The 22,641-nt window shown below is 41.2% G+C and overlaps 1 protein-coding gene across 1 annotated transcript in view; it reads left to right on the top strand.

Moving 5' to 3' along the window:
• The window catches only part of DOCK5 (dedicator of cytokinesis 5), a 227,492-nt gene that overhangs the window by 42,272 nt on the left and 162,579 nt on the right, over positions 1-22,641 (top strand). The window contains exon 2 of the mRNA XM_080674976.1: positions 20,371-20,454. Coding sequence (XP_080531102.1) covers positions 20,371-20,454 — 84 coding nt within the window. The remainder of the gene's footprint in view (positions 1-20,370; positions 20,455-22,641) is intronic.

Raw genomic sequence — 22,641 nt, forward strand, 5'->3', positions numbered from 1 at the left:
GCTGAAAAATTTCTAACGCTTGGTGACCTCAGAGCGTCATAATGTTGCAAAATAATGCATTTCTCACATGTTTGTGGGGATGCTGGTGTAAACAAGCCTACTGCACTGCCAGGCGTTTAAAAGTATGGCAGTACAATTACAGTGGTAGGCCGTACCCCCTAGCTTTGTGTACGTGCATTCTGTGATGTTCGCACAGCAACAAAATCACCGAGTGACACATTTCTCAGAATGTATCCCCATCGTAAAGGGGTACATAGCTTTATCACTTATTCCAGGAGCTTTTAAAAATATTCTTTAGATTTTCTATATGGATGATCATATAGAAAATCATATTTGCATCTGCAAATAAAGGCATTTTTATTTCTTCCTTCCCAATTCATGTATCACTTATGTTCCTTTCTTGTCTTACTGCTTTAGCTAGGACTTCCAGTGTGATATTGAAAAGGAGTAGTAACAGGAATCATCCTTGACTTCTTCCTGATCTTAGTGGGAAAGCTTTCTAGTAGTTTCTCACCATTGAATATGATGTCGTCTATCTGTAGGGTTTTTGGTAGGTATTCTTTATCAAGTAGAGGATGTTCCCTTCTATTCCTAGATCACTCAAGAGTTTTTATCATGAGCCTCGTCCTGTGTGTGTGTTCTCTGTAATGCATGTGGGGCCTCTGTCTAGTCCGCCATGGCCACCATGCAGGTGACTCGTTTAGGAGCCATGGGCCTTCCCAGTTGTCACGAGAAGATTGGGACAAACGTGTGAGAGTGGAGGGGGAGTGCAGATGCCTCATGCGGGTCCTGGGGTACAAGAACACCCCATCATTCCAGCACCGCCCTCCCTCGGCCTGCTGGCTGGGGCGTGTGCAAGCATGTGCACATGTTTGCCATGTGGGACCCAGAGCCTGTGTGGAGTCCATGGTTGGAGCTGAGGCTCAGTTTGCATGTGGCCTTGGCCCCCTCGCCCAGCAGACATCCTAAGTCGGGCCCGTTGTAAGTAACTGATTTCTCTCTGAGTGGGTTTTCATCTGCTAAACTAGGGAGAAAGGAAGGGCTGAACACCACCCTGGGCCTCACGTCGGGGCCTCATGTCTTGCCCACTGCAGGGACGCACGGCCCAATCTTGTGCTAACGAGGTGTCCAGAGCCACAGTCATGGCCACCCTTAGCCAGGTCTCTATGGCTGATCTGCAGCCTGGGCACCATCTCTGCCCTTCATGCCTGTGTGGACGTGTGTTGATTGAGTACTGTGCCCACTCTTATCCCTGCTGAGGCACCTCAGCATCTGGACCTCAGTGGTGCTTGGCACTCGGTCTGGTGTTGGACGCAGAGGTGGGCTCTCACTGCCACCTGCCCACCCACCTGGGGGCTGGCCTGCGGGCTGAGAGGGAGCCGAACCCAAACCCCGGGTCACTTGTGTAGACAAAACGCCAGCGCTACCCCAGACCTGAAGTAGCATGATGTTGGGATGGTCTAGAAAGCTATGGGTTTTTTTAAGTAAATTCTTAATATCTCCTATTATTAATAACCTGGAAATTTACTAAATGTTGTTGAAAGCCTTATTACTATTTTCAGATCCTTTCAATAAACAGACTTCTTTAAAAAGTAAAAAAATAAAGTTTTTATCATGAATGGGTATTGGATTTTGTTAAATGTTTTTCCCTGTATCTATTGATATGATTATATCAATGTATTGTCATTTCCCCCTGCTTGTGATTTATTTTCCATGTCATTTAAAGCCTTTTGTTCTATTGGAATTTTTATTTTTATTTGACCAAATATGTAGCCTTTTTGTTGTCTGGTCTGGTCCTAAGCTAAGAAAGGCTTTTCTTTTTTCAAAGTTATAAATATATTGTCCTATATCTTTCTTTTAGTACTTTTATGATTTTATGTTTTACTTTAAATCCCTAATCTATCTAGAATTTGTTTTCATATATGGTGTGAGAGCACATCAAACTTATTTTTTCTCTATCCAGTAAAGCAATTATTTTGACATTTGTTGACTACATTATTTCTACTTTATCTTATTTGGATTTCCAATTTTATCATTTACTATTTTCCTAGATTCAGTTCTATTTATGAGGTTTTAAAAGTCTGTGCAACTAATCTCTGTATTCCGAAAATCTCCTTGATTTATTACTGAAGATCTAAGGTAATTTTTAAATATTTTAGAGCACATTTCCCTTTGTTAATTTTTCATTTTCAAAACATCTTAACTTTTTAATATATTTATTATTCCAGATGAACTTCATTATCATTTATGTAACAACTATTTAAAAACCCATTGGGATTTTAATTATAATCTAATTTAGTGTATGTTTTATTTAGAGCATTGACATCATCATTGAGTTCTAACATTATATCTTTTCTTATAGGAACATCATGTATTTCTACTTACTTAGATCTTTGTGTTCTCCAGTCTTCTGCACAAAAACATTTTTGACACAAGGATTCTAAAGTTAGCTGAACTTGAAGGCAAAAAGATGGACAGACATAAAAGCCATGAAAGAGTGCCAAGAATATCGTCATCTTAAATTATTTGGAGATTGTCTTAGTTCCTTCAGGCTGCTATAACAAAATACCACAGAATGTGGCTTATAACCAGCAGATATGTATTGCTCACAGTCTGGATGCTGGAAATCTGAGATTAGGGTGCCAGCATGGTCTAGTTGAGGGGGCCTCTTCCAAGTCTCAGACCTGTGGTTGTATCATCACAGGGTGGGTGAGGTTAGGGAGCTCTGTGGGATCTCGTTGCTAAGGGTACTGATCCTATTCATGAGGGCTCCACCCTCATGGCCTGATCACCTCCCAGAGGCCCTACCTACAAATACTATCACCTTTGGGGGTTAGGGTTTGGGGGTGGGAACACAAACCTTCAGACCATAATAGAAATTTATGCAACCTAAAGATCACTCTAAATAATGCAAAGATGAGGAAGTAATGCTATAAAAAGATGGTAGTAAACCAATTAGACATGATACTACACATAACTATTTAAAATATAGCTACAAAATAGTATGCAACAGTAATTTTTGGTAAAGCAGATAAATAATATACAAATAACCAATTAAGTATAATCTTATGCAATGAAACTGCCAGGCTATGTAAATAAAAAATAAGAAGTAGTTTGAGGAAGGGTCTGGTGGTTAATGTTTAATTAAAGGTATTGATAATTAAGATAAGTGTAGGTTCAAGAGATTTCTTCTTTCAAAAACCTCACCCAAGGAGTGAGGATATTTTTTCCATTGATTTTTAGAGAGAGTGGAAGGAAGAGAGGGAGAGGGAGGGAGGGAGAAAGAAAGACACATGGATTGGTTGCCTCCTGCATGCATCCCAACTAGGGCCAGGGATCAAACCTGAAACCCAGGTACATGCCCTTGACTGGGAATTGAACCCGCGACCCTGCAGTGCGCAAGCCGGTGCTTTAACCACTACGCATGCCGGCCAGGGCTCAAGAGATTTCTTAAAGTGGCAAAGCAATCACATGCACAATGAATTTTTTGGTGTTTTTTTTTTTTAATTAAAAAGAAATCAAGTCTAATTTACAGTAAAATTTACCTCTTTAATGCACAGAACTGTGAATTTTGACAAACTCATTTAATTGTGCAAGTACCACCACAATGACCCTCACAGAATTTTTCCTGTACCCCTTTCTAGCCAGCTTCCTTTTCACCCCAGTGCTTGGGAATCACCGGTCTGTTCCTCTTCTATAGTTGTAACTCTTCCAGAATGTTATTTCAGTGGAATAATCCAGTGTGTGTGTGTCCTGTTGAGCCTGGCTCCTTTCACTTACAATGCATGCGAGATTTATTCATACTGTGTAAGAGCTGGTCCTTTTTTTTTTTTTGCTGAGTAGAATTCCACTGTATGGATGTACAACAACTTGTTTATTCATTCTCTTATTGCAGGACATTTGGGTTGTTTCCAATTTTTGACAGGTATATATACTAAAGCCTCTCTATATGGAGAATTACCTTATTCTATTATTAGCAGGGGGAAAAGGAAACCAGAAACCACAGAACAAGAGATAAAAGATAAAACGAAATCAAGTAAACAGAAAATAGAAAGCATAAAATAAGATGACAAAAATGAGATTCAAATATTTGTATTGCAAGAACAATATTGTTAAATCTGCCATTAAATGATAGAGAACTGAGCTGGGGGAAATGGCTCTAAGCTTAAGCAACTAACTTTATCCTTTCCAGAAATTTCTTAAAAGGGTCAAAAAACTATCAAGGTAGAGAAAACCTGAAGTCATGCCTATTTTTTAGGGAGCTTTGCCATCCAATTCCCCCATACTCGGCATTTTCACATATCACATATTTGCACATGCCTCACTCCATACTCACATCGCCACCCCCCCTTCCCCCCTCCCCCCTGCCCCAGAGGAAAATTTTGACAATATGAGAGCATTAGGTGAGGAGAAACATGGGGTTGGTCTATAGTGGTGTTCAGACAGGACCTACCTGACTGAAGGATACTATCAGGAACACTCTTAGTTCCCTTTTGAAGAGATTCCATGAGGGGAAAAGTCTTGTACTTTGGCTAAGTAGAGACTAACCTACACAGGCCCGCCTTTGTCACTGTTGAGCATCCCTCTTCAGGATGTGGCTGTAAGGAAGCCCCAGGACACGTGGAATCTTTGCTTATGGGGTTCCTGTTTCATGGACCCTCTGGAGGGACCTGGGCAGGCCACATCACACAGCAGGTTGTGTTGTCTAAACTCTAAATTTTGTTGAATAGGCAGGGTGTTGTAGTCCCCAAAGTGGTGAGCATTGCAGGTTGGGATAACTGGGGCAAGCTTGGGGCAAGTTGGTCCTCTGTAAATTACCTTTATGGGTAGGATTTGGTCTAGTGGAGGAAAGCAGAGGCCATTTGAACAAGGGGATTACAAAAGAATGAGCTTTGCATTAGTAGAAAATAAGAGACCTATGGGAAGATTTTGATCTGGGGAATAAGATACTATACACAGTGTTAAAGTCTTAGAGGGGCACAATTTTGTAGAATAGTGTTATAATACCAAGAATGGGTAGTTCTCCCCATGGTAAATATTTATTTATTTATTTTTCTTTATTGATTAAGGTATTACATATGTGTCCTTATCCCCCATTGCCCATCCCCCCACACACACTCATGCCCTCACCCCCCTGGTGTCTGTATCCATGGGTTAGGCTTCTATGCATGCACACAAGTCCTTAAGAAATATTGTTTAATCTCCACAGTAGCCCTGCGATTTAATTATTATCCGGCTCGTCTCATGCATGAGGAGAGACTGGAGGCAGGGAAACCAGGTAACACCCAGGCATATAGTAATCTGAGTTCTAGATGATGAAAGAAAGATAAAAATGGGGGAAGCAGAAGTGGAGAGAATCAATTCTAAGAGGACTCTATAGGTAGCAAGCCTGAGTGACTCAAAGAATCAAGCCCCCCATCATCTAACTGAAATAGACTGACCTTTGGTTTTTTTCCCCCTTACCTATACTATCCTCTGATGTTGTAAATTTCTACTTGGGCAGAAGGGTGGGTTTGGGGCTGTGAGTGGGCAGTGAAATGTGATATGTGCAACTCATCATAAATGGGTTGCCTTTTGGTGGGCCATGATCTTACCCTTCTCTGTTTGTGGTTCACAGAGTAGAAGCAGAAGTTGGAACTGTAACCCTTTCCATTTGTAGGTTGCTGCTTACTAATTCATTATATTGAAGTAAGATATAACATGCCAGTATGGAAGACCAGGACATATATTTTCCACTAGCTTTAGAGTGATTTCTATTTTTAAATGCCAGAAAATAAGCAAGCCTAGATTTCTGGTCAGAAAAATGCTGTTTTGCTATTAACATTTAGATTGGGTTGTAAGTTAGGTTGTTATGCTTTATGAGCAATATGTTCTTTTTATGAACATTCATGCCTAAAATATTTTAATGCTTTGAGAATAACTGAAGAGGCTCATTGAATTTGCATGCTTACTTTTCTATTCTTGATTACTTTCAAATGTGTGTGAAAAGAAAGTGGAATTCAGGTGAATTTTTATGTTTGTAAAGTGATAACAGTGGAATACAATCTGTGAAATTTAGATTTTTTAATTTGTTCTAAAAGTAAATCAGAAATAATGTATTCACTTTCTTTAGACCAGAGGAAGAAATGAGATTAAAAAGAAATTTTTTATATCTTTGCATGGAGTTCACTCCAACTAATTGTATCTTGAAAAGAAAATTTTAATGTGCCAGTGGGTAGGAGAGGCCAGGGGAAGGTCAATGGGGAAAAAAAAGGAGACATATGTACTACTATTTGTAATACTTTATTTATTTATTTATTTATTTATTTATTTATTTGCATTCACTGATATATTTATTACAACTATACATTGATACACTAATGTAACCAAACATGATATAGTAGACATTTAATATATTGGTGTTAGGGGCAAGGTGGCACTCATAAACTGGATGTTATAATTAGTGAGATACTGTTTATCATTGGACTCACAGTGAACATGATTTAATATGTAGTAATTGCATCTGAGACCACATATTAGGTTGCTTGATAAAGGGGTTTTATTTTTCAAAATAACTCTTCATTATAACAAAAATCTCCAATAAGGAAAATCAGATAATTTAAAACAAAAGGTCTTTTACACACTACTCTGATGATCAATAATTTGAAGGCCAAGGTCCTCCTGAGGAAATTTCTGGTTTGCAAAAGCTGTGGGAGACCATTAACTTCATGAGCCCAGTTACAGGAAATACTGATCTCTAAAATGTTATGGTCTCACATGCTATGGGGCCTTATGGATCTAATTTAATAGAGCATGTGCAGGCCCAATTATTTGTAATACTTTAAACAATAAAATATAATTAAAAAAATTTATTTGGTTGCTATATGATGAAGGTAAATAAACAAGACCCTTAGCTCCTCGTGTTCATGGACCTAATGCTTGCTTGCTTGTGTGACTCATTCAATCATTTATTTATTGCAGAAATGGTAATTGATCATTTGGTTTTATTCTTCCATTGTTTTCATTGTTTGTTTTAGAAGTACATTTCAGTGCAGGGTGAAATTTATAATGAAGAGTATTTATGTGGTCCTTGAAAACAATTATTCCAGCTTGCTCATCTCAAACTGCCTCTAGCGATCTTAAGCAAGCCACTTCATTCTTAGCTTTTTCATAAGTGAAAAGAGAGAGCAATTAGATCTAGAATTTGCACATTTAAGTCTTTCAGTTTTAAAGGTTTCTTAATTTTTTTTAAAGAAAGTTTTGTGGGACTCATCAATGTTGTTTTATGGTACCAACAGCATTTGTGTTACCAATGATTGAAAAATGGATTTTTCTATATTGACAAATTGGGCCCTAAAACCTCCTTAAACTCCCTCATTAGTTCTAGTAACTCATTAGTAAAATGCCATAAGATGGTCTATACAGATGATCATGTCATTTGGCACAGCTTTGTGCCATCCATTCCAATGAATAAGATTTTAATTTCTTTTTCTTGCCTATCGCACTAGCTAGAACCACCATTAAAATGTGGAATGGAAGTGATGACAGATCCTTGCCTTGTTCTTGGTATTAAAGAAGCACATGAATATTTGACGATTTGGTAATGATGTTAGCAGTGGCTGTGCCATGTATGCTTCTTATCGGGTTGAAGATATTCCTAATTTGCTGACAGTTTTTTATTACGAATGGATATCAGATGATCAAATGCCTTTTTGCATCTATAGAGATGATTCCTTTTTTTTTTCCAGTTTATGTGGTAGATTACATTGACTTTGAATAATTGTGGGTTATTTAGAAGTGGGTTTCCATTTCCTCATTTATGACACAAGGAGATCTAACCCAGTGATTTCCCAGGTCTCCTCAGTTTTTGGCTTTCTCCTCAGCTGTTTGCTCCTCTCATGCCCCCTTCCCTCCTGGACACATAGACATTTTGTTTTCTCACTGTGCTCTCAGTTGGCGGCAGTGACTCTGGCGTATGTAAAACGGAAGAAGCTGGGGTGCAGCTCTAAGACCCCCCTGAACATGACCGGAGGCGTAAGGGTGTGTGGCCCGGCTTGCCCTGCTGAGATGTAAGCCCATCTCCAAAGCTGCTGCTGTTGTATTTGCACTTTCAGACTGATGATTTTAAATTAATGGCTTTTGCATCCCGGTTGGGGATCATTCCCTTTCTCAGTGAACGGTGTTTTGTCTTAATTTCATGAATGTACAGAAGAAAAGAGTCACTGACACTTCACTGTCATTTCAAACTGTTTGTCCTGGGTCCCGCAGGAACCTGTAGCCTGTATTGTCAGATTCCCTGTGCTTCACTACAATTTCTGAATGTAAGTTAGAATCAGTAAACTTGACACAATCTTAGTTGTGACCAGTTTTATCTTAGATCTGTTTAATTTTTATTCAGTAAGAATATACACTGAGTGGCCAGATTATTATGATCTCTGAACGCATAATAATCTGGCCACTCAGTGTGTGTGTGTGTGTATGTGTGTGTGTGTGTGTCCATATATATATTTTAGAGGCCCGGTGCATGAATTCGTGCATGGGTGGGGTCCAGCCAGCCTGGCCAGGGGGAGGGGACATGGGCAGTTTTCTGGCCAGCCTGCTGGTCGAACTCCTGGTCAAGGGGACAATTTGCATATTAGCCTTTTATTATATAGGATATACACTGAGTGGCCAGATTATTATGCGTCCAGAGATCATAATAATCTGGCCACTCAGTGTATACCAAGAAGAACATGATAATCATCTCTTACATGATTGGGGAAGGTGTTCTGAGCTTGTTAATAAGTTTATTTTTTTATCTCATCATTAAAACCCTTCCTTACTTGCCCTCAGATTTTTCTTTTCTCTTATTTTTTCTTAACAAGAAAGAGAGCAGTTGAGAAGAATAGAAGCAAATAGAGCTTTAGGCATGAATAACACTGGAACGTGCGTGCGCCTTGAATGCTCTGTCCGGATTGACGGTGCTGTAGTGAGTGCATGGCTCAGGCCCCGCTAGGACTCTGAGTGACAGCTGGCATACCACAGCTGCATCACTGCAGCATGCTTGTTAGGGGCAGGAAGAAGATGCTTAAAACAGCGAAATGTTCCCTGACTCCCACGCTGCTTCTGAGGGCAGCTTTGCACTTAGGTGTCTGCAGTCACATGGCCCTGCTGTCCTGGTGGACCTGCATTTCATTGTTCAACAACCTTTACCTTTGAAGAACTCTTAAAACTAGCTTATTTTGTTACCTTCCCGGTTCCCAGTTTTCATTGGCTTAGTGGGAAGGGGTGGTGTCAGTCTTTGTGGGTGTGGGTGTCACATATTCAAGAGGGAAGTTAGGTGAGAAAGGGGAAGGGGAAAAGGGAAGGTGACGGGCATTGACTCATTGTCTACCAGGTGTTAGTCATCATCCTGGCTGCTCTGTTTACCTTCTCCTCTTTGGCTTCACAAAACCATGTGAAGAATTTACTGTGGCCGCCATTTTTTTCTATATGATTAAAAATCTTTCTTTTAAAAATTTCTTTATTGATTAAGGTGTTACATATGTGTCCTCATTCCCCCATCCCCCCCACTCATGCCCTCACCCCCCTGTTGTCTGTGTCCATTGGTTAGGCTTATATGCATGCACACAAGTCCTTTGGTTGATCTCTCCCCCTTACCCCCACCCTCCCCTACCTTCCCTCTGAGGTTTGATGGTCTGATCCAGGGGTCCTCAAACTACGGCCCTCGGGCCACATGCGGCCTGCGGAGGACATTTATCCGGCCCGCCGGGGCCGCTGCCTGTCCTGCTTAGCCGCTGCCTGTCCTGCTTAGCAGCCGACTCGTCCCGGGCCCGCAGTGCGCATAGGAATTTGTTCATAGTTTTTTTTTTAAAACTATAGTCCGGCCCTCCAACGGTCTGAGGGACAGTGAACTGGCCCCCTCTTTAAAAAGTTTGAGGACCCTTGCCGGATGTTTCTCTGTCTCTGGATCTGTTTTTGTTCATCAGTTTATGTTGTTCATTATGCCACCATTTTTCAGGTGGGGAAATTGTGGGAAAAAGCTGTCCACGTTTGTAGAACATAGACATTTTGTTCTATAATCTTCAATTGCCTTGTTTTGGCCTGTCTCCTTTAAATATTTCATGTCAGTTTAATTGAATATTAATTTAAATGACGTGGCTTATAGTAATCACTTGGTACCAGTAATGAAATAAGTAAACTGTAGTTGAGTTTATGTCTTTGAAATCATCTCTCCAGTTAAAGATACTTATGGGTTCCATCCACAAATAGATATAATCCTTAAAATAGAGATTTCTAAAGTAGCAACTTTCAACCGGTGTGCCCCAAGAATTTTTATTTTATTTTTTAAATATATATTTTTATTTATTTTAGAGAGGGAGGGAGAGGAAGAGAGAGAAAAATCAATGATGAGAGAGAATCATTGATTGGCTACTTCCTGCATGCCCCCTACTTCCTGCAACCCCGGGCTTGTACCCTGACCAGGAATCGAACCGTGACCTCCTGGTTCATAGGTCGATGCTCATCCACTGAGCCATGCCGGCCGGGCCCAAGAATTTTTAAAACATACAATACTTGGCTATTTAGTCAGGGCCACTGACCTCTTTTCCCTTAGATTGGCAGATTAAAAAAATGACAACAGCCAACACAATAGCCATCCAGCGTGAATGCCCTATCTTTGACCATAAATATATGTCATATAATAGAGTTGCATGGTATTGGTCATGTTGCACAGTAAGGTTGCAGCTAATTGGTTAATTATTGATGCTAGAAAACTTTATATACAAGTATAGTCACCTGATTTTTTAAAAAGTCACTTTGGAGTAAAAGGGGTAGGTAATTATTACTTTTTTTGTATATCAATTAAAATTATACCTAATTTTTTTTGTCAGGTTGGCAAAAATATGTTTTGGTGTGTTGTAGCATTTTAGTCATTCATTTATGTGTGCAGTGAGATGAAAAAGGTTGAAAGTCGCTGCTCTAAAGAATAACTGATAAAGTGGTCATTAAATCCTCTAATCTCCTAAAGGATCTGGATTATGAAATGAAGAATCCTGTGTGAACGTGCTTTTGTGGAGCACCTTGTTGAGAATGATAAGCTGAAGTCTTATCTCATAGCCCCAGGCCAGAAGGTTCTGAGTAGAGACACAGCATGATGGTCATCTCATCCTAAAAAGACTCATTTGGAAACTAATTGAAACAACCACCATAAAACCTTAGATTTTCACTTCTTGGGGTCAGACCTGCTGTTGAAAGGGATTAAAGACCAGAAAAAAAAGTCTGCTGTCCTTCTAGGAAGATATTGCATGAAACCCAGGCATTGCATGAAAGATGAGATGTGCCCTTTTAATTTTTATAGTTCCAATGGCTGAGAGTAGGCAGATTACGATATGAGTGAAAAGGATGAAGCAGAGTGATCTTTTCAATTTTCTGAATAGCATACAACTCAAATCAGGACCTCGTTCTGTTCACTTAATCTTTCTTTTATAGAGTCTACTGGAAGACTAATAGAACATGTCATGTTTTAGCTATTCTTTCAAAGGGTTGTAATTTGAGGATTCATGAAAGGACCTAATTTATTAGGGATATTAAATACCAGTAACCCACAGACTTTTCATCATCAAATCTGATCCTCCTTTGGGGGCCTATAAATCTACTCTGTTGAATTTTGGTTCAAAATTTTAAAACCTCAAATTTCTTTTTTCCTCTCTCATAAAAGCCTGGTTTAAAAGAAAAGGCCAAATTAAAGATTTGGTAAAATGCAAACTATTTTACATTTGTAGACATACTGTCTTCTCTTCTTGGCTCTGCAAAATTACACTTTCGGAATATAAACAGTAAGCTGCTTAGGGAAGAATTCCAGCAATGCGCCTTTCCCAACCTTGCATATTACAGCCAGCACGGATATAGACAGCAACTCCCCGCTCTTGTTTAATTTCCTCAGACAAAACAAGAGATTGTGGTGGTGCCTGCTAGTTCAAAAACGACGTAACTTGTTTCTCTCGCCTCTTATTGTCACCTTATGAATCAGAGGAGGTTGGAGCTGCAGGGACCCTTAGAGTCATCTGGTCCAATGCCTAGATTACAGATGGGAAACTGAGGCCCAGACTGAGGGACTCATCCAAGGTCATGCATGCGTGAGTGGTAGAGGTGATCTTCAGTTCTGTCTTGTGGGGCTGTCAGGATTTCCTTTGTTTCTCCTTTCTCTGTCTCTATAACAGTTATGCACTTTCGGGGTGGGGGGAGGAACGTGATCCCCACTGAGTGCATTGGTTGACACCTGTTCCTGAAATAACACCAGAATCTGTCTGGGTCTTTGCTTTGTTTCCAGGCTATTCCAGGGCATGCCTTCACCATTCCAGACCCACCTGTGTGATGAGTGGGTCATCACAGGACAGGCCTTGGTGACAGCCTTGCTGCTTGTAAAGCTGGAGTACGTGGGGCAAAGTGCTTATCCCTCTGAGTCTCCGTTTCCTCATAAATAATGTGGTGTGTGGCATTCACTCCAGACAGTTACTATGTTATATGTGGAAGGGAACCCACCAAATACAGTGGAAATGAGGTGTCATAAGGAAGGGTCCAGGGAAGGGATGGTTCTAAAGGGCATAGCTGGGATGAATATATGGCAGCTGTAACTGACTGGAAGTGTTGTTGGTACTGTTGCCCACGGATATAAAACAAATAGGATGCACATCCTCTAAACCAGTGGTTACCAACCTTTCAGACCTCACGGACCACCAGTGGTCCACTGGTTGGCGACCGCTGCTCTAAACTTCCCACTGCACCGAAAGGCACTGTTGAAGGGATGTGTGCTTCCCGTGGGAATCTCTTCAGACGCTGAAGTTGGAAAGACAGATTCTCTCTGTGTAATAAGCAAAAAGTGGCAGGAGAGGAGATTTTGATCCCTTTATTGAGAGGTGGGGAACGACAGCTGCTGCTTCTGCGGCAAGCAGACGTAGCTTAGATTTGAGTATCTTCTCTGTGTCTAATCCAGTGCCATGGAATGTGAAAAAGTCATGTGTAAAACCCCTCATGAATGAAAAACCCCTCATTCATGAGGAGTTTCCCTTCTGATTGGTGGCAGACGATAACACAAGATGATCTGTGATTAAAAACCCGAACTGTGTGGGAAGGAAAAGCTTCTATGGGACATCAGAGAAAAAGAGATGCGTGCAGGCCAGTAGGGAGTCAGTGGTCCTCTGTGGAACTGAGTTGTGAATGTGGGCTTTGGACTTATGAAGAAAAAGGTACGCTGTTGTTTTCAGGCAGGGATAAGTCGTGGGCTGGCACAGAATTGAGGAAAGAGTAGGAGGTGACTGGAGCCGAGGGAGGTATTGGGAAATAATGGAGGCAAAGGTAGACAGTTAAGGCTGGGGTAATTTTTGGAACATTTTGATTATCAGGTTTAGGATGTAGGATTTAATGAAACTTATTGGTCTATGGTCTGTGGTCTGTAGAATGTGTGTGTGTGTGTGTGTGTGTGTGTGTGTGTGTGTATACACACGCATACAACAGTCCTTGGATGGGGTTGTGCCTGGAGCTGCCAGTGCTCTGTAATTCCTGTGACCACTTCTGCTTACTTCCCTGATGACAAATAACGAGGAAGAGGTGACATGTGGCCATTACACACCACACTGACACTGCAGCCTCGATCCTTCCTGTTTCTGGCCAAGAGAAGGTGGTGGAAGGAGCCAGCTCAGTGGAAGGCAATGAATGGCGGCTAAGGAGAGACAAGGATGTGAGAGCTATATTTTCTATACAAAACCAGCCATGTATTCAGTGAGCAACACATTTGAGCCAACGAGCAGTCAGATGAAGGAGTTGAACCTCAGTGAAATAGCAGCTGTGGCCTGGTGGCCCATGAAGGGTCTGGCGAGGGGAACTAACTCCCACTTCTGAAGTCTGTGCAGGTTCCCGTAACCCACATCATCAGCCCATCCTTGTCTGATTCACAGTCTAGTCCAAAAGTTCAATACTAAATAAATTCTCACGTAATTTGTCCAGCTTATGTGCCAAGATGGCAGAACACTACTTGGGGGATTCCCTTAAAAAAAGAGAGGCCGCTTGAAATGGATGTGTGGAGGGGTGCCCTCACACTCACCCACTGACAGAGTGACTGATATAAGGAAAGCCTGTGGCAGGCTGCAGATGCATGATGCATTACAGGCTCAGGAAAGCAGTAAGTACCCAGAGTTGGCAGTGACAGAGACAATGGAGTGGATGGCATGCGCTACATTATCTAATACGGAAACTGAGCTCAGAAGGGTAAGCATCTTGCCCCTTTTTAATCACCTCCTGGCTTCTGGCAGATGGATCAGTGACTCCCTCACGTGCTCATCAGAGCTGCAAGATGGGGGATATTGTAGGTTCCTTGGATCATTGGGTAAATAGTTAGAACTCAATCTCTAAATTGATTATTATTCCCTGGGAGGATGCAGATTATTCAACAAGAGAGTGAGGATAAGACTTAATTTTACCTAAAAAACAAACAAACAGCTTCATTGAGGTCTCATTACATACCATAAAATCCACCCATTTGAAATATGCAATTCAATGAATTCTAGTAAATTCACAGGGTTGAGTAACCATCACCACAGTCCAGCATTCAGCTCCCTTTTGAACTCGAATCATCATTCCCACCTCAGCCCCAGGCAATCAATAACCTGCTCTACTGTCTCTGATAGGTTTGCCTATTCTGGACATTGCAAACAGATGGAAACCTAAAATATGTTTTTTTCATATGGCTTTCATTTAGCATAATGATTTGGAAGCTCATCGTGTTGTAACGTGTTCCTATTTTGTTCCTTTATATTGCTGAGTAATATTCAATTGTATGGATGTGCCATATTTATTTATCCATTCATTCCTCAGTTGGTGAATTGTTTCCAGTTTTGGGCTTTTGTGAATAATGCTGCTATATTGACTGTCATAACAAAGATTTATAAACTAGGTGGCTTTATCTATTTGTTCTTTAAATATATTGTTATTGATTTCAGAGAGGAAGGCAGAGGAAGAGATAGAAACAGCAATGATGAGAGAGAATCATTGATTGGCAAGCCCGCAACCCAGGCATGTGCCTTGACACTGACCTGGAATTGAACCGTGACTTCCCAGTTCATAGGTTGACACTCAACCTATTTATTTATTTTTTAATATTTCAATTATAGTTTACTTTCCATATTACCTTTTTATTTAAATTTGTTGGGGCTGACATTGGTTAATAGGATCATATATCTTTTAAGTGTACATTTCTATGATACATGATCTGTATATTGCATTGTGTGCCCACCATCCAAAGTCAAATCACCTTCCGTCAACATATATTTGGCCCCCTTTACCCTTTACTACTCCACCACTCCCTTCCCTCTTGTAACCACCATACTGTTGTCTGTGTCTATGAGTTTCAGTTTTATATCCCACATATGAGTAAAATCATATGGTTCTGAGCTTTTTCTGACTGACTTACTTTGCTTAGCATGATATTCTCAATTCCATCCAGGTTGTCACAAATGGCAGTATTTCATCTTTTCTTACAGCTGAGTAATAGTAATAGTAAAATATCCAATCCTCTCTTGAAGGACACTTTGGTTATCTCCATGTGTTGGCCACCGTGAATAATGTTGCAGTAAACATAGGGATGCATATATCTTTGTGAATAAATGTTTCTGAGTTTTTTAGGTAGATACCCAGAAGAGGGATTGCTGGTTGTATGGTAACTCTATTCTGAATTTTTTTTTAATTTTTTTAAAAATATATTTTATTGATTTTTTACAGAGAGGAAGGAAGAGGGATAGATAGTCAGAAACATCGATCAGCTGCCTCTTGCACACCTCCTACTGGGGATGTGCCCGCAACCAAGTTACATGCCCTTGACTGGAATCGAACCTGGGACCTTTCAGTCCGCAGGCTGACGCTCTATCCACTGAGCCAAACCGGTTTTGGCTATTCTGAATTGTTTTGAGGAACCACCAAGCTATTTTCCATAGCGGCTGTACCAGTTTACTCTCCCACCTGAAGTGAATGAGGGTTCCTTTCCTCCACAACCTCGTCAACACTTGTTATTACCGGTCTTGTTGCCACCTAATAGGTGTGAGGTGTAGTTTTGATTTGCATTTCCCTACTAGCTAGTGAAGTTGAACATCTTTTCATACATCTGTTGGCTGTTTGTGTGTCTGCTCAGGTCCTCTCTCCATTTTTTAATTGTATTGTTTGTTTGATGTTGGGTTGTGTGAGTTTTTTTATATAGTTTGGATATTAACCCCTTGTTGGAACTATTGTTTGCAAATATCTCCCATTCAGTTGATTACTTTTTTATTTTGTTGTCAGTTTCTTTTGTTGTGCAGAAGCTTTTTAGTTTGATATAGTCCCATTCATTTATTTTTGCCTTTACCTCCCTTGCTTTTGGGATCAAACTCATAAAATGTTCTCTATGACCAACATTCATAAGTTTAGTACCTATGTTTTCTTTTATGTGATTTATCCTTTCAGATCTTATGTTTAGGTCTTTGATCCATTTTGAATTAATTTTTGTACATGGGGCCAAACTGTAATCTGGTTTCATTCTTTTGCATGTAGCTTTCTAATTTTCCAGCACCATTTACTAAAGAGGCTTTCTTTACTCCATTGTGTGTTTTCAGTACCTTTGTGAAAAATTACTTGTCTATAAACCTGTGGTTTTATTTCAGGACTCTCAGTTATACTCCATTGGCCTATGTGTCTGTTTTTCTGCCAGTACCACATGGTTTTGATGATCTTAGCTCTGTAGAATAATTTGAAGTCAGGTAGTGTGATGCCTCTGGCTTTGTTTGTATTTTCTCAGGATTGCTTTGGCTATTCAGGGTCCTTTATGGTTCCATACAAATTTGGTGATCTTGTCCTATTTATTTCAAAAGTAACATTGAGATTTTTATGGGGGTTGCGTTAAATCTGTATATTGCTTTGGGTAATATGGCCATTTTAACTATGTTGATTTTTCCAACCCCTGGATACAGAATATCTTGCTATTTCACTGTGTCTTTTTAATCTTTCTAATTATTAAAAATGCTTCCTAGTTTTCAGTCTAAAGGTCCTTCACATCCTTTGTTGAGTTTATTTCTAGGTATTTTATTCTTTTGATTGCAATTGCAAAATGAATTTTTTTCATTCCACCTTCTGAAGTTCATTGTTAGCATATAGGAAAACGGTGGATTTTTGTACATTGGTTTTGTATCCTGCAACTTTACTTGTATTTGTTTAGTGTTTCTAATACAATGAAGAGCTGGTTCTTTGAAAAGGTGAATAAAATTGACAAACTCCTGGCTAGACTCACTAAGGAAAAAAAGAGAAAAGACTCATAAAAACAAAATAAAAAATGAAAGAGAAGTTACCACAAACATCACAGATGTATACAAAGGAAAAGGATCATTATACTAGAATATAATGAGAGACTATATGCCACCAAATTCAATAACCTAGACGAAATGGGGTAAGTTCCTAGAAATATATAACCTTTCTAGACTGAAGAATTGGAAAAATCTAAGTGTACAAATAAACAGCCATCAGCACCTCACCCCCAAAAAAGGTCCAGGCCCAGATGGCTTCACCTGTGAATTCTACCAAATGTTCAAAGAAGATTTGATACCTATCCTCAAACTCTTCTTAAAAATTGAAGAAGAGGCAATACATCCTAACACATTTTATGAGGCCAACATAACCCTGATACCAAAAACCTGGCAGGCATAGCACAAAAAAAGAAAACTGCAGACCAGCATCTCTGATGAATACAGATGCAAAAATCCTGAACACAATACTAGCAAATGAAATACAATAGTACATTCCAAAAATAATACATCACGATCAAATATGTTTCTTTCCTGGGGCACAAGGATGGTTCAACATACGCCAATCAATCAATGTAATATACCACATTGACAATGGATAAAAATCATATGACCTTATCAATAGATTCAGAGAAAGTACTTGATAAGATACAACATCCATTTATGATTAAAACAATCAATAAAATGGGTGTAGAATGAAAGTACTTCAGCATAATAAAGGCTATATATGATAAACTCCCAGCCAATATCATACTCGATGAAAAATTGAAAGCTTTTCCTCTAAAATCAGGAACAAGACAAGGATGTCAACTCTCACCACTCTTTTTTTTTAAATATATATTTTATTGACTTTTTACAGAGAGGAAAGGAGAGGGATAGAGTGTTAGAAACATGGATGATGGAGAAACAATCGATCAGCTGCCTCCTGCACACTCCCTACTGGGTATGTGCCCTCAACCAAGGTACATGCCCTTGACCGGAATCGAACCCGGGACCCTTGAGTCCGCAGACCGACGCTCTATCCACTGAACCAGACCGGTTAGGGCAACTCTCACCACTCTTATTCAAAATTACTAGTAGTGCTGGAAGTCCTAGAGCAGTGGTTCTCAACCTTTCTAATGCTGGGACCCTTTAATACAGTTCCTCATGTTGTGGTGACGCCCAACCATAAAATTATTTTCGTTGCTACTTCATAACTGTAATTTTGCTACTGTTAATGAATCGTAATGTAAATATCTGTGTTTTCCGATGGTCTTAGGCCACCCTGCTAGCGGCTCTCAACCTGCTAGAACCTAGAGCAATTAGGCAAGAGAAAGAAATAGAAGGCATCCAAATTGGGAAGGAAGAAGTGTCACTTACATAGAAAACCCTAAAGACGCCATCCATATAACTTTGTGCTGGTTTCAGGTGTACAGCATAGTGGTTTTAAAACATATTGTCTCATACTTCTGGAGACCAAAGTCGGAAATCAAGGCAGGCTGTGCTTCTTCTACCGATTCCTTCCTGCCTCTCCCAGCTTCTGGTGGTCGTGGCAGTCCTCTGTTGAGGTCTCATTCCTTCCACCTCTGCTGCCACCTTCAATGGCCTTCTTTCTCTTCACCGGCATGTTATTGCAGCCAGGGCCCACCCTGATAATCTAGAAAAAGCTCCTCCTCGAAAGATCCTTAACTGATTCAATTGTTTTGCCACACCAGTAACATCCACAGGTTGCAGAAATTTGATGGGCTATCTCTGAGGGGCTATTTCCTTCCCACCACGGCAGCTATGAATATTCACACGAAGTTTCTGTGTAGGCATGTTTTCATTTCTCTTTGTAGGTAACTGGGAGAGGAATTACTAGGTTGTGCTGCAAATATATGTTTAACTTTTTTTTTAAATAAAATATATATGTTATTGATTTTTTACAGAGAGGAAGGGAGTGGGATAGAGAGTTAAAAACATCGATCAGCTTCCTCCTGCACACTCCCCACTGGGTATGTGCCTGCAACCAAGGTACATGCCCTTGACCGGAATCAAACCTGGGACCCTTCAGTCTGCAGGTCGACGCTCTATCCACTGAGCCAAACCGCGTAGGGCTATGTTTAACTTTTTAAGAAACTGCCAAACAGTTTTTTGAACATACATTTCTACCAGCAATGCATGAGGGTTTCAGTTTCTTCACATTCTTGCCAATTATCAGCCTTTAAAACTTATAGCCATTCTGGTGAAGCTCATTGTGGTTTTGATTTGCATTTCCCTGAAAACTAATGCTGTTGAGCATCTTTTGATGTGATCCTTAGCCATCAGATATGACTCTTGGTCAGATGTCCCTTTAGAGCTTTACCATCTGAAAAATTGGGTTGTCATTTTCTTTCTGAGTTATAAGAGTTAGTGTACTGTTTTCACAGTCTGGCCCAGTCATTGCCAGCTCTAAGGACTGTGGTGACTGAAATCACCTTGATGAGGAGGTGCTGGGACAACCCAGTTCCCCAGGGTGCCTAGAACTGGGGCAAGATGGCCACCCCCACATTGCACCCTGTGTCAGTCTGTTATTGGAGGGTATATGGGACTCACAAGTGGTCCTTGGGCCACCAATCACTGCCATGGAAGCTGGGAGATGGCTCACCCTATGCCCTAGAGATCACAGCTCAGTGGTGTCATAAGCTGGCTGTTGTCTGATGAACAAGGAGACTGACCAGCGAAACCCAACAACGTATTCTCATTTTAGCCTGTTTTTTTTTTTTCTTTCATAACTCTTATAATTTTAATTAATTAGTTATTTCTGTAATAATATATGTAGTCTCTTTCTTCCATTAGAAGACTAAAAATCCCCAGGCCAGGGACTATGTCTGAGTGTTTTGTCATCCAGCCCGTGGTCTCTCACACAATACATGGTACACACAAGGCAGCCAACCAGTATTGGGTGGAGGGGTCCCCATTAAACACAGTAATGGGGGTCCAGGAGGGTGTTCTCTGCTTTTCGGTGGGTGGTTCACCTGAAATCATTAAGTAGAGGGTCATTGTTGCTAAGTGGTTCACTGACCACAGAATGTGCTACTGTGACCTGTGTTTTAACGGCCACTGATGCCATTTCCCCTTTTGTTTCTCATTCCAGCAATCTACAACTACAATGCCTCTCAAGACGTGGAGCTCTCCCTGGAGATCGGAGACTCGGTTCACATCCTGGAGATGTATGAGGGTGAGTCTGGGTGGCCTCCTGCCAGGCAGAGTGAGAGGCAGGAACAGTGGAAGTTACTTATTAATAAGGCACTTAGAGCAAACTTCAACACGCTCCACTTCCTGGTGGGGTGAAAATCCAGGAAATCCTCAGGTTATATGATTTCATACTGAGGGCGATTTCGAAACAGCCAGCTGAATACATGAGTGCGAACACGCCCAGTTACCAGAATCCAAGTATGTGAATCCAAGTATGTGAATATATTGGGCTCAACCACTGGTCGCAGAAGGACCTGACACAGTGCTGGCTTGGGAGAGACATGTGGGACCCTAGACTGGTGGGAGGTCCCAGGAGGCACTGCTGATTAAGTGGCTCTTTTTTTGTTGTTAATCCTCACTGGAGGATCGTTTTTCCATTGATTTTAGAGAAAATGGAAGGGAGGGGATAGGGGCAGAGAGGAGAGAGAGAGAGAGGGAGAGAAACATCGATGTGAGAGAGGCACATCAATTGGTTGCCTCCCACACGCACCCCAACTGGTATGGGAACCTGCAACCCAGGTACATGCCCTTGATCAGAATCAAACCCACTAACGGCTGAGCCATGCCAGCCAGGGCTAAGTGGCTCTTTCTACTCAGCACCAAATGTTGCCAGACTGGGGGAGAAATGAGGAAGACTACTGGGGTTGCTGAGATTCTTGCAAAGAATTAGGTCAGGACTGCAGCTGGTCCAGAAAGCCTTCTAGTATATGTCCCGCAACTAGGTCGGGCTAGGGTGGTGGTTCCATTTAACCCATTAGTGGGCGGCAGGACGGGACTCAGGACTTCCGGGTTGTCTAAAAAGCACAGATCATGTCTGCACCCTCCCCACCCCTGACTTCTAGCTCCAACTCAAGCTCTCTAAATCCCAGCAGGGCTCCTGTATCCACACGTCTACCCCAACCCGCAGGGCACAATGTACATGTATCCAGGCCACTGAAGTTGAGGATCTAAGCAGAGAACCACGTTTAGGACCCATTTATTCTCTGTAGATTGGGGCAGGAACGGGGTGGGAAACTAGATTTTTTTTTTTTTTTAATATATTTTATTGATTTTTTACAGAGAGGAAGGAAGAGGGATAGATAGTCAGAAACATCGATGAGAGAGAAACATCGATCAGCTGCCTCTTGCACACCCCCTACTGGGGATGTGCCCGCAACCAAGTTACATGCCCTTGACCGGAATCGAACCCGGGACCTCCCAGTCCGCAGGCCGACGCTCTATCCACTGAGCCAAACCGGTTTTGGCATGGGAAACTAGATTTTTGACACATAGGGCGAGCCTTGTTAGAGGAGGCACTCTGGATATGCAGGGCCCGGCCCCCCATATAAGTGCTTGTGATGGTCGAATGGCAAAAGTGCTCACCTCGAATCTAGGCGCAGCTTCTGAGGACGGGGCAGAAAGATGCAGGGTGGGGACGAGATGGGAAGCAGGGTTCGGCTGTAAAAGCTGTCATCTGCCTGACTGCACAAAACTCTGCTGTGACTGCTGCCTCCCTTTAGTTTTAGCAGAGGGTGGGGTTTTGCATTGTCCTCTCCTTCACACAACTCCAGGTGCCATGCGGCTCCCAGGACAGGAGAAGAAAGGAGGGCTGCGTGGGCTTCTTCCATCCTCTTTTCCTGTCATCCTCACCATCTCAGGTCCAGCCAAACATCCATTCCATGGCGTCCCTAAATCACCAAGACACTCAGCACAACCTACTTACCTTCTTGGGACTCCTTTGCATGGTGAAACCGCAGACCTCTCCAACCTTACTGGGTCACATCGCTCACTGTCAGGGGCCAGATTCAACCATTCTATCTGGTTTCTAGGAACACACATTTTTCCATTGTACATGTTTAGCTTCTGCACCTCTTCCTGTGGGCTTGAAAAGGATGTACCTTTTAAGATCACTGGGTGCAAAGTTCTGTAGATGACAATTAGGTTCTTATTTCTTTGTCATTTTTTTTTTTCAAATTTGCTATATGCTAACTTTTTTGTGTTGTTTCTATTACTGCGAGAACTGTGTTAAATCCTCCACCATGATTGCAGTTTGTGTCAGTTTACAGTTCTCCCAATCTTTTGTTTTATATATTCTCAGACCTGTTTTTAAATGCGTACAATTTTAGTATTGCAACATGAAGCAATTCCAACTTTTAACTTCTGTTTGTTAAACCTGTTCTTCTTATCTTGG

This window comes from Plecotus auritus (genome assembly GCF_963455305.1).
Source record: "Plecotus auritus genome assembly, chromosome: 6".
NCBI classification, from domain to species: Eukaryota; Metazoa; Chordata; class Mammalia; order Chiroptera; family Vespertilionidae; genus Plecotus; species Plecotus auritus.